The sequence below is a fragment of the Biomphalaria glabrata genome, chromosome 5 (genome assembly GCF_947242115.1).
Source record: "Biomphalaria glabrata chromosome 5, xgBioGlab47.1, whole genome shotgun sequence".
NCBI lineage: Eukaryota > Metazoa > Mollusca > Gastropoda > Planorbidae > Biomphalaria > Biomphalaria glabrata.
This window is the reverse complement of record NC_074715.1, coordinates 14,374,951-14,393,398: the sequence shown is the minus strand read 5'-3', so window position 1 is coordinate 14,393,398 and position 18,448 is coordinate 14,374,951. Positions and strand designations below refer to the sequence as shown.

General features: G+C 33.8%; 1 protein-coding gene across 1 annotated transcript; it reads left to right on the top strand.

Annotated features, from left to right (window-relative positions):
• Positions 1 to 131: 131 nt before the first annotated feature.
• Positions 132 to 18,245, top strand: LOC106061269 (exosome RNA helicase MTR4-like). Its single transcript, XM_013219336.2, has 26 exons — positions 132 to 277; positions 2,973 to 3,065; positions 3,214 to 3,277; positions 3,550 to 3,725; positions 3,839 to 4,013; positions 4,832 to 4,922; positions 5,098 to 5,222; positions 8,207 to 8,305; positions 8,480 to 8,582; positions 8,888 to 9,022; positions 9,126 to 9,205; positions 9,310 to 9,420; positions 9,617 to 9,718; positions 9,832 to 9,957; positions 10,085 to 10,235; positions 10,618 to 10,790; positions 12,496 to 12,567; positions 12,872 to 12,997; positions 13,096 to 13,206; positions 13,345 to 13,437; positions 13,602 to 13,697; positions 14,373 to 14,536; positions 15,223 to 15,385; positions 16,067 to 16,229; positions 17,103 to 17,207; positions 17,587 to 18,245. Exons 1-26 carry the CDS (start codon positions 180 to 182, stop codon positions 17,637 to 17,639), a joined length of 3,048 nt encoding a protein of 1,015 aa, XP_013074790.2. The 5' UTR covers positions 132 to 179; the 3' UTR covers positions 17,640 to 18,245.
• The last annotated feature ends 203 nt before the right edge of the window (positions 18,246 to 18,448 follow it).

The window sequence follows — 18,448 nt, the reverse complement described above, 5'->3', positions numbered from 1 at the left end:
CTTGTTCTAAATTTTCTAACTAATTATTATTACAAATTTTCAATGTTTTCAAAATAGATCTAAATTATTACAAAATTAGATCCAAAACATTATTATTGTAAAAATTTGTTGCTCAGATTAGGTCTAGATCTAGAATCTAGATCTAGATCTTAAATACCTGGTCATATTCTCTTAACAACATGGCGGACCCTTTTAGCTCAGATCTTTTTGCTGTTTTTGAAGATTCTTCAAAAAAAGATGCGAAAGAGCAAACAAAAGACAAAAGTGAAGAAGCCAAGTAAGTTAATTAATGTTTGACTGAAATAAACTAACTTTTAGTACTATATGAGACTTGAATTCTTGAAAAAAACTTCGCCTGTTTCAGTTTCACACAAATCATGAAAATTGATGAAAATGAGTCGTTAATGACAAATCTGAAAAGTGAAATCAGTCAAATCGTCAATAATCAATATAATATATAAATCATAAATGTATTAGATCTATATTAATGTCACAACAGGCAACACTGTCATCACTGTCACTTCCTAAACTAAAGACAAAAGTAATTAGATCTATAAGTCCAAATAAATGGCAAATTTTAGGGAGGTGAAATAATTAGAATATAAAATTTTATCTTTGAAAAAAAAACAATTTCTATTCTAGTACTGTAGTGTAGACGTAGATCTACATTCATTAAAATACTAAGACTGACTTAGAACTTTTCAATGCCTTATGACTGTATGTTTAACTAATAAAGTTTTGACTTATAAAATTTATTTTGTGGCATTTTGACCTTTACGCCTTTACTGCCTTTAGAATTTAGAACAATACTAACATTGGTCATTGGTTGACATGGAACAAGTGAGACGAGAGCCTGTCACTGGCTAAAGTCAGGTCAAAAGTTCAAAGTTGAAGTTGAGTTTCATAGACGAACAATCTACTTATAATTAAATAAGAAATTCAATAGTAGATCTAACTCTAGTATTAGTAGTAAATTTCTAGCTCACTAAGCTTTCATTTATATTTAGAATTTAGATCTATGATTGATAAACTTTACTTGTTTGGAATGTAAATATTGAAGGAAATAAACAAATTATCGGGTTTTGAGTTCAAGAAATTTTAGAGAGGTGTGGACAAAATGGCAGCGCTGTGGTGGCAGAAATTAAAAAATATATTTTTAACGTTTCCAGGGTCACTGGTTCTAGCCTTGGCCGGCACAGTCCCTTATTTCCGTCTCATTTAATTCACTACTTTTTCTCATTTAAAAACTTTGTCCCTGGTGCAGCTGTTCATTTATGTTTAATAATATATTTAAAAAGTGGGATCAATATTGCCTAAAACAATTTTTTTTCAAATGCGCTTTAAAATTTGTGTGCATATTTTTAGTACTCAAAAACTATTTGAATATATGCAGAATATTAGGCCTTACATGGCCTGAAGTGGTTTTACTTCTTTTAAGAAATTTCTTTATCAAAAACTGTAAATTCTATAGCCAACAATGCTAACCCTATTTTCAATTTTTCAATATGAAGCACATAAGATAGCGCAATAAAACTTTGTAGAATTATAGCCAGGCATGATATCTAGTGTGTAAAAAATATATTAATGTTCGATTATTTTCCTGGACCCTGTAGTGCAAAAAAAAAAAAGGGGGGGGGGGTATTTTTGATAATAAATTTAAAAAATATTAACTTAAAAAAAATCCTAATTGAGCATTAATTAGGCCATTGTCTAAAGTAATTGATAACACAACTTTAAAACCTCTCCTTTCATTCAAAAGTGTGAAAAGACTTAGGCACTTGCAGGTTTTTTCGCCTAGCTACAAATGTAAAAATTAGAAATCTTAGTTAAGATTCTACTAATTAGCCAAATAAGTTGTAAATAACTTGATCTATTAAAAATAAAATAAGTTTAATAAGTAATTTTTAAATTTATCAAATTCCACTTTAAATCTTTTCCAGTACAATCCTAATGAATCTGAATCTTGATTATTAAAATATCAAATAATCAATAATTGAATGAATTTCTTTACTATTAGTATTAAAAAGTATTAAATTAAAATCTTTCCTTGACTATATGATAGTGTATGGTCACTCTAATAAATGAAGGTAGCTAATTTAGTTTCATATGATTTTCAGTTTTTCCCATTCAGCAGACCAGACCAGCATTGATTTGATAATAAAGCTAGTAGTCATTTAGTTCTTAGTTTGTTGGACTATTAGTGTTTGGGCACCATCTCTTTCCATTGCCTGGTCGTGTGGTATGCATACTGGACTGACATTCGGTCATCTCGATGGTCTCAGGTTATACACTGCCTGCTGCCATTTCCTGTTGTCCTGCAGCAGGTTTGGAATAGGAAGTAGATTACCTTCAACTCTGAAGGAACATTTGAAACATGTTAAACAAACATTCTTAGTCTCTCAACAAACCTCCTATAAATTTATTTTATTTTGATTAAATGGACAGCAAAGGATATGATTTACATTTCCTTGCCTACTCGGAAACCTGGATTTTGTTTAGCTATAATGCATCTTGGGACTTAAAATTCTCCTTAATAAAAGCATGTGCCTGACATTTCATTCCAGTGGCCTTTGTCCCAAGGTAGAACTCTAATAGAGGTAATAAAACAAATGTATCGCAACTCTGAAAGTATTCAATTTTAAGATGCATACAAATACTATATAGGCTCAGCGGTAAAGGACACAAAGCAGATAGAACATGTAAAAATTATGTCTAAACTATTGGAGATTTTCAGATTTGGTAAAAAAACTATAAATAGCTAGATTTTGGTTTATTCATTGTACACAATAAAGGGATTGGTAATTAGCAGTAATAAAGGAGATTTTTATATGAAGATCAACCGCCACACTTTGAGATATTGTTAAAATTACAGTTCAATTTGTATTTCTTTTGGTAACTGTGAAGCTTCCTTGACATTATTGAACTCAATTTAAATTAAAACGCCTTTAAATTTCAAATAATTTATTTTACAGAGCTGAAAAACTATTTAATGAAATAACAGTGAAAAGAAAAGCAGAGGGAGATGCTGAGGAAGCTACCAAACGAACCAGAAATGAAGAAAAAATGTAATCACAATCTTTTACTTGAGTTTGTATTTTAGATATTCATGTGAAAAAAAAATTAATTTAAAAAAAAAATAACCTTGTTAACTTTGAAGTTAATATTGTGTTTCTGTGTTTGACTTTGTAGTTAATATTGTGTTTCTGTTTTTAGTGTTGAAATTATGCCGCGCCTTCAAGTGCACACAGTGGAAACTCTTGAAGCTTGTACTCATGAGGTAGTTTCATTTTCTCTGTGATAAGACAATCATTAATAAAAAAAATGTCACTTGAGATCAATGTGTGTATGTCAATTATTACATATATCTGTATTGAACAGTTCTATCTACAGGCATCTAGACAGACTAAATAATATTATTTTAAAAATTGAAAACAGTTAATGTCTAATAATGTAATATGACCTTTTCCCCCTTCACCACATTCACATGCAGATTCATTTTTGCTGCTTTCTGCCATAAAGGTTCATGACATGGTATTATGTACTTTTTAGGTTGCTATTCCACCAGATGAAGAGTATATTCCCCTCAAACCTCCAACAAATGAACCAGCTAAAGAATACCCATTTACGCTAGATCCATTTCAAAAGGAGGCCATCCTTTGCTTGGAAAACAACCAATCAGTGCTTGTTTCTGCCCACACGTCTGCTGGTAAAACAGTTGTGGCAGTGTAAGTACCATCTGATTAAACTTCTTAGTTTGAGACTAATGCGCATTTTGAACTAGTTAACTGGACTGGACCTTATGTTTTGATTCATAAAAGTTTACTAAATTTGTCTGAAGGTATGCCATAGCATTGTCCCTGCGCAGCAAGCAGCGTGTGATTTACACCACACCAATCAAAGCTCTAAGCAACCAAAAGTACAGAGAGTTGTATGAGGAGTTTACAGATGTGGGACTCATGACTGGAGACGTCACAATCAACCCAACAGCAAGTTGTTTAGTGATGACAACAGAGGTTAGATAGTTATGAATAACATGTATATTTACATATTTAAAAAAAGAAGATTTGATTATGAAAAAAAAAACTTTAGTTTCAAAATAAGGAATTATAGTTGATAAATTTATTTTTTTTGTTGAACATTATTATTAATGCTGTTGATACATCATAATAATTTTCAAACACAAACTATACATTAGTAAGCTCTTTAAAACTTCACCCAATTAGCATAAATTAACAAATGTGATGTCTCCAAATGATTGATCTACAGCTTGAGGAATAACCTACAATAAATCCTGACTCATATCAACATGTTTAAGTTTTGTATGTCATCTACTTGAATGACTTGCCTTACTGAATATCTCCCTTAACAAAAGTTTCAAAAAGCATGGTGAAAGAAAGTTTTGAAAGATAAATATTTTACATATTTAAAAGAAAAATTTACCAGATTTAGATCAAGAGCTAGTAAATACAACTTAATAATTGACACCTTTTTTTTCCCTAAACATCTTAATCTATCATCGTCCAATATAGAATCGCTGAAAAGGTATCACCCAAATGCCAATGTTGTTTTTTTTTTAAAAAAGCTTTGTTGCAAAGGCTGCAGCACCAAAGGCGTTGGATCTTCCAAATACCCTAACGTCTTGAGTCTCTGTGAAATCTTCTTTTCTTCTAGCATGATAATCTATAATGCTCTAAGTTTAGTGTTTCATTCTAACCATTACAAAAATCTGTTGCTGCAGATTGGGAAGAGAAAAGATAATAATAGAAATTATTAGTCATTTTTTTTATTTCAAGCTTGTTGACGTCTATTTAAGCAATGTTTTCTTTGCCAGATTTTGAGGAGCATGTTGTATCGTGGCTCTGAAGTCATGAGAGAAGTGGCCTGGGTTATCTTTGATGAGATCCATTACATGAGAGACAAAGGTAGTATTTGAAGCAGCATAGATTTTGTTTTGCTTTAAATACATAGAGGGGAAAGGAAACTTTACTTTTTTACTTTTACATAGATTTTGGAAATTAAAAAAAATATATTTTGTAGGGGAGAAAATAATTTTTAGTTTGTCTGTCAAGCTCTTCAAAAATTGGTGTTTTGTTTCAGAGCGTGGTGTTGTCTGGGAAGAAACTATTATATTGTTACCTGACAATGTCCATTATGTTTTTCTGTCTGCAACAATTCCCAATGCTCGACAGTTTGCAGAGTGGATTTGTCATTTACATCACCAGGTAAGTAAAATTAATGCAAGAAAAACCAGTGTTGATATTTAAACTTTTTTTTTTTTTTAACCATTTCACCACTAAGCAGTTGTAAGAAACTATCTACCCCATCCCTAAGAGAAGGGATATAACTCTGTATCAGCTAATTTAAAAAATCGATTTTTTGACTAAATTCACAGAAAAAAACTAATAAAACTTAACAAAAACCTTCTTTTTATAATAGAAAAAATAGACCTAGGGTTAAGCATCATGTTTGAAGGCCTACAGAGCTCAAAAACATTAAAATATCAAGTCATATTTAGTTGCCTTCCAATCTCCCGTTTCACTAGATCTAACATATTCAATACTGGATCTAGCATCAATTTTTTATTTATTTTCACTACTATCGGTCTTAAATGGTTCTAAAACACTTACCCCAATCATTATATCCTTATTCTACAGCTTAAACATTAATATTCCCATTAAAATCTTATTCTATTAAAGCCTAAACATAAGCCTAAATATGTTCCATTTTGAAGGCTAGCAAAAAAAAAACGTAATTTTCAAAAAATCGTAAAAATCCAATCTAACATGCTGCAGAGTCAAAATAAGCACCTAAAAATAGCATCACTATCGCTCTTCTAGGTCAGAGTTAGTAAAGGTATAAATAGTTTTAAAAACTAGCAGTGCGTGCGTAAACGAAACAACCCAAACTCGGCGATTGCCGGTGACTCCCGGCGACTCTAGTTGTCAACCAGTAGAGGCGACTCCCGGCGACTCTAGTTGTCAAAGGGTTAAGTTGAAGACTAGGTGACTGTGGGGGGGGGGGAGGACTTAAAAAATTAACACCCAGGTTAATATGAACCAAGCCAAAGCAGATTCATCTTCTTTTGTCATAATTGACTGGCTTTTGAAGGCTAAGATTAGACTTAAAATTTGGAGTGTGGAATGAAGGGCAGTTACAATTAGACTGGTGCTCTTTTCCATCATGTAGTACACTCATCATCATCAAACTCTATTTGAGTGAGGACTTGAGAGGCTCAAATCCTCTCTTGCAAAAGCCCTGGACAGAAACCCTGCTGTCTTGCATAGTGCATAAATGTCGCCATACAGGTAGAGAATTTTGGGTTTCCCAGACCTGTCGAGACGGAGATCAGCAAGTCTGGGGCAGTCAAACAGAATATGAGGCACTGTTTCCTCTTCTTCCCCGCAGGGGGGGGGCACCGTGAATCAAAATTTGGCCATAGCCGCAAGAAATATGAGCCAACAGGCTTGTCCTGCACTGTGCTATAATAGCTTGCTCATTCCTGGACAGCCTCCACCATGGGGAAGTGTGGTCAGGACGCCTCATGCGCTCCTAGACTCCACAGGCTTTTTGGGACTTGTCCCAGCACTCAAACCACTTTTCCATTTCTGTTATTTGTATTATAGCCAGGGCTTGATGAAAACTTACATCCTGTTCAGTGGGTGGAATTTGTCCTCCCTGGTGGGAGAAAGAGTCTACAATTGTGTTGCCAGTCACACCTATGTGACTCGGTACCCACTGCATTATTACAGGGGTGCCATAGCGTTCTTTAATGTTATGTGAAGCCATGATGACAGTGTTGATATTGGGGGGCCATGGTCCGGGGCTTTGCAAAGTGTCAGTGACCACAACAGTCTGTGTTGCCCTCAAATGTCCCTCACCGAGTTGAGAGTCAATGACCTTTAAGGCTTCACAGACTGCCATGGTCTCTGCATCAAAACTGCAAACACTACCACATTGTCCAAAGATTTTGACTGAGTAAGAGCCAAGGAAGTTGATGTAGGCTCCATAGCTTGCTCTTCCAGAATCTATTGATGCCGACCCATCGGTGTATGCAAAAATAGCAATGGGCTTGAAGGTATTAATGGTCTCCAGAGCTAGGATTTGAAGGTCGTTAGATGAACGACTTAGCTTAGTTGCATTAGGGTCTACTAGCTTCAAGCGTATGTCTGGGGTCGTTGGGTGACACCAAGGGGGAAGGGGATGAAAGCGTTGAATGTTTTGTCAGTCAGTAGAGAGGCCAGCTTCATCAGATAGTCTAGTGGCATGATGCATAAAAGACTGCATCTGGATACGTCTTCTGCATCTCCAACCATCCACTAGTTTTCTAGCTGGGAGGTATTCATCCAGCCTTTTATACCGCTCATGGCAGGTCAGTACTGACCTTTCCCTCCTAAGGTTTAGTGGACCTATATTAGCCATTATTTCAGACGCATTTACTAGACTTGTCCTAAAGGTTCCATAGACAAATCTTAGTGCTTGGGACTGTATTTTATCAAGTTGTTCAAGAGCAGTCCTAGAGCCATAAATTTGCACAGGTAGGCTGTAGTCTATCTGTGATCGGACTGGTCCTAAATACAGTGATCGGAGCATGTCTGCTCGGGCTCCCCACTTCATGAATGCCAGCTTCCGCACAATGCAAAGTTTCCCTAAGGCCTTTCTTGCAACATCCTGGACGTGCTCACACATTTTTAGTTTGCGATCTAAAGTTACACCAAGGTACTTGGGTAGCTTTTCCATGCTGAGAACCACTCCGTTGAGGGAGAGCTGGAAAGGTTGCCCGAGAATGCCAGTCCCGAGCGTGAACAGAGAATGGATGTGTTTATTTCTAGCCTCCATTTTCGTGTGTATGAGCACAGCGTATGGAGATCTTCTTGTAACACTTTTTGTATAGAGATTGCACTCCTTCCGGACTTCCAAAGGACAATATCATCAGCATATAGCAGCTTTTGGCACTTTAGCTGAGCCGGTAGGTCATTTATGAAGGCCGTGAAAAGGGCGCATGACAGGTTGGATCCCTGGGGGAGGCCACGCTCGAGGGTCATTTCCCCTGAGACTTCTCCGTACATCCTTGTTCTTATTGTAGTACACTAGAACCCACTAAATTAATAGAGGCTAACGAGGTTTGCTGATATGTTTTTACTGATAAAGTCAATATATCTTTTTCTTGATCTTGTATTCTAATCAAATTAATGTTTGTCTTCCCTAGCCGTGCCATGTAGTGTACACAGATTACCGTCCTATCCCTTTACAACATTACATTTTCCCAGCTGGTGGAGATGGTCTACATTTGGTGGTAGATGAAAATGTAAGTATAGTTCACTCTTAAGGAATTGTTGGTACGTTTTTGTGATATATTTTTTTTTATATTGAAGGCCATTGTTCCATAAACTAGAAACTAGCAAAGGGAAATTAAACTTACTTTTATGTATAGTAATGATTGTAAGTAATTTATCATGATAACTTTATATTATGCCCACAGGGTGACTTTAGGGAAGAAAATTTTAATACTGCCATGTCAGTTCTCAGAGATGCTGGGGATGCAGCTAAGGGTGATCTCAGAGGAAGGAGAGGTGGTAGCAAAGGTAATCTTACATTTTTGTAATCAATACAATTTTCTAATTTTAAAAAAAATGTTCATGTCGACTGGCAGACATGACCTATTTTCGTGGAAATAAGAGCTTGTGTAACAAAATTTAATATCTAAAAATGATTTGTTTGGTCTACTTATGATAATAAGTGTAAATTTTTATTAAAAAATCATTAAAAAAAATATTGTTCACAAACATACAGCTAATGTGATGGGCTAAGCTTATGATAATGCAGCTATGAGTCACAAGACATTTGAATTAACCAATGTATTTGTTTGTTCTTTCACTGTTTATTCCAGCAAATGAATCAGATTGTTATAAAATTGTGAAGCTTATCATGGAGAGAAACTTTGCCCCCGTCATTGTGTTCAGCTTCAGTCGTAAAGATTGTGAAGGCTACGGCATGCAGATGTCCAAACTAGACTTCAACACAGGTGACCTATTAAATTGTTTTTAAAAAAATTTTCTACTGTTGATCTTAAGATTGTGCTGGTGCATAAAAAAATTTTTTTATTTGATATTTTTAAAACTTTTCAGAGGAAGAAAAGACATTGGTGGAGGAAGTTTTTAACAATGCAGTTGATGCCTTATCAGATGAAGATAAAAAATTACCACAGGTAAGCCTTGAATGGACTCAGTTCAATATTTAAATAATTTGTTATTTTCATGGTTCTGATTTATTCCATTTACTTTGTATGTTCACTTACTTCATTTATTTTAGGTTGAGCATGTTCTACCACTTCTTAAGAAAGGAATCGGAATACATCACTCTGGTCTTCTTCCCCTTTTGAAAGAAACAATAGAAATTCTGTTTTCTGAAGGGTTAATTAAAGTGAGTACACACACGTCTCAGTTTGTTGATAAAGTATTTTCACTGGTATTTTATAGTTTGTTTGTTAGCTTTTCATTATAAGTTAAACTTTTTTAAAAATTTGTAATGTATCATTTTATAAATAGCACAGAATTTAAAATGTTGAATTTCAACATCATTAAAATGCTGGTGTAGTAATTAATTTATTGTCTTTCAGGCTCTTTTTGCAACAGAAACCTTTGCTATGGGCTTGAACATGCCTGCCAGAACTGTCTTGTTTACAGGTTGTCGCAAATTTGATGGCAAGGATTTCAGAACTGTATGTATATAGTTAATTTTTAAGCATTATTCAAGTTAATAGTTTTCTGAGCTTTAGTAGTTTTCTAACTTGATAAGTATATGAATAATCTGAAACTGTTTAATTTCTTAAAGGTCACATCTGGAGAATATATTCAGATGTCTGGGCGAGCTGGTCGTCGAGGACTTGATGAAAGGGGTATAGTCATTATAATGGTAGATGAGAAAATAACTCCTGATGTTGGCAAGGCTATTTTAAAGGTAATCCTTGTTGGATGTTTATTGATATGGGCTGGGGATGCACCTCTACAAGTTTCAGAGGGGAAAAAAATATATTTACATGCTGATGGTCTTAAGTAATCAACATTTGAAATTTTTGTTTTGCTAGGGAGAGCCTGATCCACTGAATTCTGCTTTTCATTTAACCTACAACATGGTTTTGAACTTGCTGAGAGTAGAGGACATCAACCCAGAGTACATGCTGGAGAGATCATTCTTTCAGTTTCAGAATTATGCTGCCATTCCTGCACTTTTAGAGAGTAAGAAAATAGTTTTGCTCTTTTGAAACAAGATTTTAGGATTGATAACCTGTGGTCTACAAATTTTTTGTTTGTTTTGCTCATTAATAGATTTGATAATTATCTCAATAAGAAAGATTGCTAGGTTCATAATGTTATAACTTCCACAATTTTTTTTATATCAAATTCTGTATCAAATTTTTTTTATTTTTTTTTTGGACTAACATGTTAAAAAAAATTTTATTATTGAATAGCATAGAATATTAGGATTTTCCCTCTTCCTATTCAATTCTGTTTAAAAAAATATATTTTTTTTTTGCGACTGATCAGAATACTTTGGGTGTAGTTTTATATTTGAAAGTCTTTGTTTACTCTATTATTTATCCTTCAATGATTCTCTCAGAGTTGCAGGCCAAAGAATCCGAGTACAAAGCTCTTTCTGTGGAAGATGAAGATTCCATTTCAGCCTACTACAGGATCAGGCAGCAGTTGGAGACTTTGGGTAGAGAACTCAGGCATTTTATTTTAAAACCAACATATCTTTTGCCATTCCTTCAGCCTGGTAGAGTGGTCAAAGTAAGTTGTGGTGTTTAGTAGATTGATAGTTGCTATTTATATCTGAAGTTTGAAATTAAAAAGAACAAATTAGGGGTGCACCGGATAGTCGCTCCGGCTTCTGCCGAATATCCGGCATTTTTTACTATCCGGTGCTATTCGGCTCCGGTCGGATATCACTACCGGATAGTAAACCGGATAGTAAAAAGTACATAATTTAATATGCATAAAGTGGACCTAGTTCCATTACTGTCTGTTATAGAATGTATTAATGTTTATATGAAAACAAAATAATGTGCTTAAAAATAGAGCCATTATGAATATGCACCAAACATCGTTTATTATAAAGACAAGGCGTGGTAATAACTTAATATAAATTGAGATGAAACTTTACATCATAAATGCGCTTTACATACAGAACAGCAATGGCTGGCACTTTTTTCAATTTGTCTTGACCTTTGAGTAAGTTAGTTAACATGTTAAAATGCTACATTCCTTGACTACGTCATGCTGACCAGACGTCTGTCTAGCTGTGCGGGTATATCTCCAGAGGTAGAGATGAACAACTCCCACCCCCTTTTATTTGTTTAGTCCATCACATTGAGTTTTTTATGGGTAGGTAACCACAAGTTAAATACGATGGACGTAGGTTTAATGTCAGCGTATTGACACTCTCTAGTGGTCACACCTTTCGAGGGAACTGAGTTTGTTTACTTAGTAGTTAATCTTTATTGGGGGGGGGGGGCTGGACTACAAGAGCCACACCTCTAAGGTAACCAGGTATATTTCTAGATGAACAACTCCCTCCCCCTTTTATTTGTTTAGCCCATTGAGTTCATTGATTGACAGGTGACCCCAAGTCAGATACGATGGACGTAAGCACTCTCTAGAAGTCACACGAGGGAACTAGGTTTGTTATTGGGGGGGGGGGGGTGGACTAGACTTTACATTATAAATTCGTATTACATACGTAGCAGCGATGTCTGGCACATTTTAAAAGCTTGTCTTGACCTTTCAGTGATCTTGATTGAATCACAATATTCTTAATAATAATTTAAGAGTGTTAAGTAACTCCTCGTTATTACTGTAATTACTTACGATATTTACTAAGCCATTATCTGTATTAGATACAAACCAGAAGCGGTTGTGGCCTTTAAAACACGAGCCTAATGACAAGTTGATGGTGTCAAATACATGAACACAAACATCTACCCACTATACAACTTAGATTGTACTTAAGAAAGATTTACGCTATAAAACCAAGAGTGAACTTTAACTTTGAAAGATTTACATTAGTTACATATAAGTTTATATATTCTGCATGAGTTATCCCACATTCTACTTTACAATACATACGCACACACCATCTCATGTTACAAAGATTAGTTTATGATAAGCATATCTGTAAAAAAAAAATGCTGTTTATTTTAATTTATCAATCAGTGATAGAGTTTAAAGTAAGAAAGTAAATAACAAAATAATATGAATATAGGTATGTTATATAGAAGATTTGCAAAAACTTCAGTAAAACGAGCTGTTTGAGTCATGCAGGTATCCGGCTTCGGCCGAATATCTAATTTTACTATCCGGTTATATCCGGCTCCGGCCGGATATCAAAAAGTACTATCCGGTGCACCCCTAGAACAAATATTTGAATTTTCAATGACAGTATTTTTTAAATTAGGTATTACATTATTTTATATAATGTAACCTGCTGTAATTACAGGTGAAGAATGAAGACATGGACTTTGGTTGGGGTGTTGTCCTTAATTTCCACAAGAAAATGGATCAGTCGGCCGTAAGTCTTTGGAATTTACTAGTTCTTAAGGTGTTTTTTTTTTTAACTTAAATAAATTTTTTTCTTTCCCAAACATATTTTTTAGTCAAATTTCTTAGTGCTTACATTCTTTAATATTTGCCTTCCTGATTGTTGATCATCTCTATTCTTTTCAATGCTCTAATTTAAATCTAAATGCTCTATATTTAATGCAAAGCCAACCTTTTGTTGAATATAACCATCTTTTTGTTATGTATTATTAAAAAAAAAAAACTGTATATTCTCTGTGATTGTTCAGGCATTTAATGTTTGTTTTGTCCCCCAGGCAACAGATGAAACTGGCACCTTGTATGTTGTAGAGGTTTTGTTGAATCTAACCAAGGACAGTTTGAAAACAAGAAACTCTGCAGAAATTATGCCATGTCCCAAGGGAGATAAGGGAGAGATGCAGGTAGGGACAATTGTTCAATGTTTGGTTTTTATTAACACTGATTTTTTTTTTTTAAAGCTTAGGCAAGTGAACTATTTTTTTTTTTTAACTACCCTTAGGTTGTACCAATTTTGACTCGGCTAATAGACTCTGTGACTGCTATTCGGCTGTATATACCCAATGATCTAAGAACACCAGACAGTCGCTTCCTTGTGTTGAAATCATTACAGGTAGAGTTTTGTTTATTTTACAATCAATATTGATGTTATACTATTAAATATATCTGTTTATTCAGTAGGTATAATTGTACTGCTCTAACATAAAGTAATGAAGAATCAAACAAATTTGTTGGAATGTCACTATTTCAGGAAGTTGAAAAAAGATTCCCAGATGGTTTGCCGCTCCTAGATCCCATTGAAGATATGGGTATAAAAGAGAAATCATTACTTGACACTATCAAGGTGAAATATTTAACATTTTGATTGCATAACATAACATAGACTAACATAAATGATTGAAAATGTATTAAGTTATATCTTGTTCCATTGATTATTTTTTTTTTTTTTGGGATTTTGAATACTTTGTTTTCTGGTTTTAATTTTTTTATTTGTTTGTTAAATCTTAGAAAATAGAAGCATTTGAACAACGTCTGTACTCACATCCCTTACACAAAGATACAAGGCTGCCAGAGCTCTATATTCAGTATGACAAGAAAACAAAGGTCAGTTAGTCTGCAGACTGCAGAATGTTGAATCCATTTGTTTTGGGGATTAGTAACACACAAAAAGATTAACTAGAATGCAAAGAAAGTAATTCAAAGTTAACATTTGATTGTTTATTGTGTAATCTCAATCTAGAAAAAAAATTTTTCTAGTATTTCCAATAAATATTTAAAATGTAGCTTATATTAATTGGACTGAATGTATTAATTTTTTTTTAATTTTAATTAATTTTCATTTTTGCATATATTTTCTTATCAATGTTTGCTACATCAACATATATGTACATGGTGTATTAAATTTTTGTAACTGCTTCCATATTTTAAAAAAACAGCTGCAAATGTAATGCTTTGTAGGGGGTGGGGTATTGGATTTTTTTTTAATGAATCTTTTAAATTGTGTGAATGAAAACTGTCATGAATAGCCACCAATTCCACAGTAACCATAATTGCTTTTTAATAAATGCATGTCTGGTCTCAATATACCACTGTTTTTTTATATTTTCAAATATTAGATACATATTAAAGTTCATTGTTTAAAATGAGATCTGGTACTCCCTGTGAAGGGAAACACTTTCCTAGCATTTAACTTTTAAGCTTTGGGCAAAAAGACATGGCTACTGATAATGTTTGACTAGTACTGGTGATGACTGACTTTGAATTATCTTCATTTAACAGGTGGCCAATGATATCAAAGCATTGAAGCTGGAACTGAAGAAAAAGAAATCTCTCCTCCAAATGGATGAGCTGAAGTGTAGAAAGAGAGTTTTGCGTAGAATGGGTTACTGTTCAGCCTCAGATGTCATAGAGCTGAAGGGCCGAGTGGCCTGTGAAATTAGCAGGTATTTTTACAAATATGGCCTTTGTATAACAGTTTTTAATGCTATTGTAATATACTAAATCAATTCATAACCTTAGAAACAAGGCTTTATTTCAATAAAACACGACTGATACACACAATAACACAGTACAAGCTGGTCACGATTCACAGACTACGATAATGCGAACATGATTACAAATACTAGCACGATTACAAGCACGGGTAACACACAAGTTCATTTAACGATCACTCCAGCTATTAAAAGCTCAATGTGATCTGGTGAAGTCTCTTGGGGATATGTGGAAGCATGACATGGGGTATCTTTGCTGCTTATGGGCACTTATCAAACTCAGCTGGAGTCAAATCGCTATTAAAAATTCCTTGTATACACAAGGATTTCAACTTATAACTGCCTAGATAGCTAGCCAAGTTATTTATGACATTTAGCCACACATCCCATACTCTGGATGCTTGTGCTTAGTCTCTGGTGGTGCAGTTATTCTTTGATGTTGTATGTGATGTTATGTACAATATGCTGTTTGGTAGTTTCTGGTAGTGTTCAATTCTATGGGAAGTGTATGTTGATGGTACACTAGTTTTGTTCAATCAGCTGATTGGTAGGCCTAGTTCTGTACATTATGTTGTTTGGTAAGGACTTTATATGTGAGTTATGTTATGATAATTGGAGATTCTTTGTCATATCCACAGTGGTGATGAGCTGCTGTTAACAGAACTACTTTTCAATGGTGTCTTCAATGACCTTACACCCCAACAGTGCTGTGCCCTTCTCAGTTGCTTTGTATTCCAAGAGAAAGCTTCAGAGATGCCCAAGCTGGGGGAAGAACTATCTGGCCCATTAAGAATAATGCAGGTTAGTGTTGATTTGTTTTATGTGGTGTCATCCCTCTATTGTTTGAGTGACACAGTCATGTTGGCTGATTATTCTTGAGGAACTAAAGTTAGTTTTTGTAACTTGTTTTTGTCATAATTGATATTGTTTAAAATGTATGTCGAATCTTAATATATTTCTAGGAATTATTACAGTGTTTGGATGATTTATCTGTTTGTACTTTTATAAATTATGGCATGGTTCACTTGTGGGTATGAAACATTTGTCAGATTGATCTAGTCTCTTTTACTTGTACAATGATCTGATTCATGAAAATAAATAGTTTTAATAAAAGTGAGGAGATAATTATTATAACATAAGCATATGTGTCTGCAGACATAAGTTAATGTCATATCTTTTTTAATAGAGTTGTCAATCATTTTATAATGGTTTTGATAAGGCACAATAGTTACAATATCTGAACAGGCTGAAAATGTTATAGAAACATAACTAGGTTGTAAAAATATGTGTTACACTTATTCAAAAACAAAATGGGGAAAACAGAGACAGTGCAACAGTAAACTAATCATGTTTATTTTGTTTTTACAGACAAATATTGACAAAATTTTCAGAGCTTGTAAACTTTTGTGGTTGAGGTTTGTTTTTTTTTTGGTCAACTTGGTAATTTTAATGTCTTTGTCAATGAACCAATTTTTTTTCCAGGACACAGCACACCGTATTGCAAGGATCAGTCGAGAAGCTAAACTTGATCTGGATGAAGAAGTTTATGTTGACTCCTTCCGGCCCCATCTTATGGATGTTGTTAATGCTTGGTGCAACGGTTCGACTTTTGCTAATATTTGTAAAATGACAGATGTATTTGAAGGTAAATCAAAAAAGTGTTATACATTTCTTGAACTTAGAATGGAATTAATTTTATAAATATTTGGTTTCATTTGATTTTATTTTCACTGTTAGTGCCACTATTGGCATTTCTTTTTTGTAACTGGTGTAGCATATTTATTGTGTGCGAAGTTCATGCCTAGTCTTCATTCTATATATGATTCTACAGTGTTATTATAAACACTTCCGATCTCCTATTTGACTAGATCTAATATAATCAGTATTGGATCCAGCATTTGATTTTTTTCTTCATTTCACTACTATCTGTCTCAAATGGCTCTAACTCACTTACTCTAAACATTATTTCCTTATTCTACAGCTGAAACATTAATATCATTCCCATTAAAATCATATTCAATTAAAGCCTACACATTAGCCTAAATATATTCCTTTTGTAGGCTATCAAAAAATAACATACTTTTAAAAAAAATCCATGCCAACCTGCCCCAGATACCTAATAAACATGTAAAATAGCTTCATTGTCACTCTCGTAAGTCAGAGTTTGTAAACTAGCAGTGTGTGCTTTAATGAAACAACATAAAATCAGTGATTGTCGCGACTCTATATGTCTACAAGCATGCCTACATTTCGCATTATGCGGAACCGTCCCACAAAATCATCAAAAAAGCTCACATGTTCCACCGTTCAGCATTCACGATTTTTTGTTCCACCAAGTCTGAATTCCGACACACAAAAAAAATCGCAGTTTTTTTCATTTTTTATTAATAGTGCGAAATGAAAATACTGAATGCAAAATAAAATATAGACTATATAGGTCTGTGTTTATTGTTTACTTTTCATCTCCTCCCGGACCCGCTTTGCCTAAATTTACGATTTGTTTACTGATGATTTACAGGCAGCATCATTCGTGCAATGAGACGACTAGAAGAAACTTTAAGACAAATGGTGCAAGCTTCTAAAGCTATTGGGAACACAGAACTAGAAAATAAATTTTCAGAAGGTGAGTCCATTGAGATAGTTTCACCAGATGATGAATATTATGTCATTGTAGCTCTTACTGTGGTGATTCGCTAGCAATCTTATAATCAACTTTCCAAACTTTTTTTGTGCTGATTCTGCTAAGAACCAAGTCTGTTTCTTGATTTTAGTCCTTTTAATTAATTAACTGTTTTTTTCTTTTGGCTTAATCTATCTCAGTGATCACCATAACATTGTTATGAGACAAGAGTTTACACTCTATTGAAAGGGGTCTAAAATAAACAGAATATCTAGAATGACAATGATTAATAGCAAAAGTTACATTTGTGTGATCAGGGTTTCTGAATTCAGAGATCCTGTATTAAAATAATAAGTAATTCTTTTTTTTTTCTTTTTTTCAGGCATTCGACAGATTAAGAGAGATATTGTCTTTGCAGCCAGTTTATATTTGTAGATATGTTCAGAAGTTGTTTTTTTTTTTTAATGAGTTGGATATCATTTTTTTTTAGCCCATCTATGTATCTTCACACCGAGTATCTCAGTTGTTTGTTTCTCAATTCTAAATTTGTATCATTGCTGAATTTTATTCTGACTGTAAATGTTAATAAACATCTAAATGATGATCTTGTATACAAATATCACCTAAACTATTGTTGGCATTTTGTATGCTACAGAATTTGGATATAGAAGCCTAACAAGTGCTGTACCTTGAATGAAACCATCAGCGAAGTTGTTTCCCTTTATTCTATTTTACATTTTTGTTTTGTTCTAAAAACAAAATGGTTTCTTTGTTTTATCTGATTGACAAACATTTTAAATTTGAGATTGTTTCAACAGCAGATGTTAGTGTAATATAGTTATGTGTGACTGTTTACCTTCTTGTTAGAATTTACAAGCTCAAATGTACTGGAATGTTTGAAGACTTGTTTCAATGATCAGGCTAGCAGCAGAAAATGCATTGTTTTTCAGGTTTGATGATATGTAACTAATGTTTTTGTAATCATTACACAATAACTGAGACTCCACAGTTTTGAAAATAAAATAAAAATCCTAAGTTTGATATTATTTTCTTTGAGTTATCTACCTTGCATGTCAATTTAAATAGTGGTGTGTTTTTGTTTGTTTGTTGTATAGGTTTGGGATGTTCATCAAAATTGATGATTATTACATCCTAGCCCAAACCTCCCCAAGTATAGTAGCGGCAGGCAGTGTTTGAACCCAGGACAATCAAAACCACAGAACTACATTCCAGAGCACATAACA

Coding starts and splice junctions, on each gene's coding strand:
- LOC106061269 (XM_013219336.2), top strand. CDS start 180: ATGGCGGACCCTTTTAGCTCAGATCTTTTTGCTGTTTTTGAAGATTCT. Junction 5,223..8,206: donor TTTGTCATTTACATCACCAG/GTAAGTAAAATT, acceptor TGTCTTCCCTAG/CCGTGCCATGTAGTGTACAC. Junction 13,438..13,601: donor CATTACTTGACACTATCAAG/GTGAAATATTTA, acceptor GTTAAATCTTAG/AAAATAGAAGCATTTGAACA.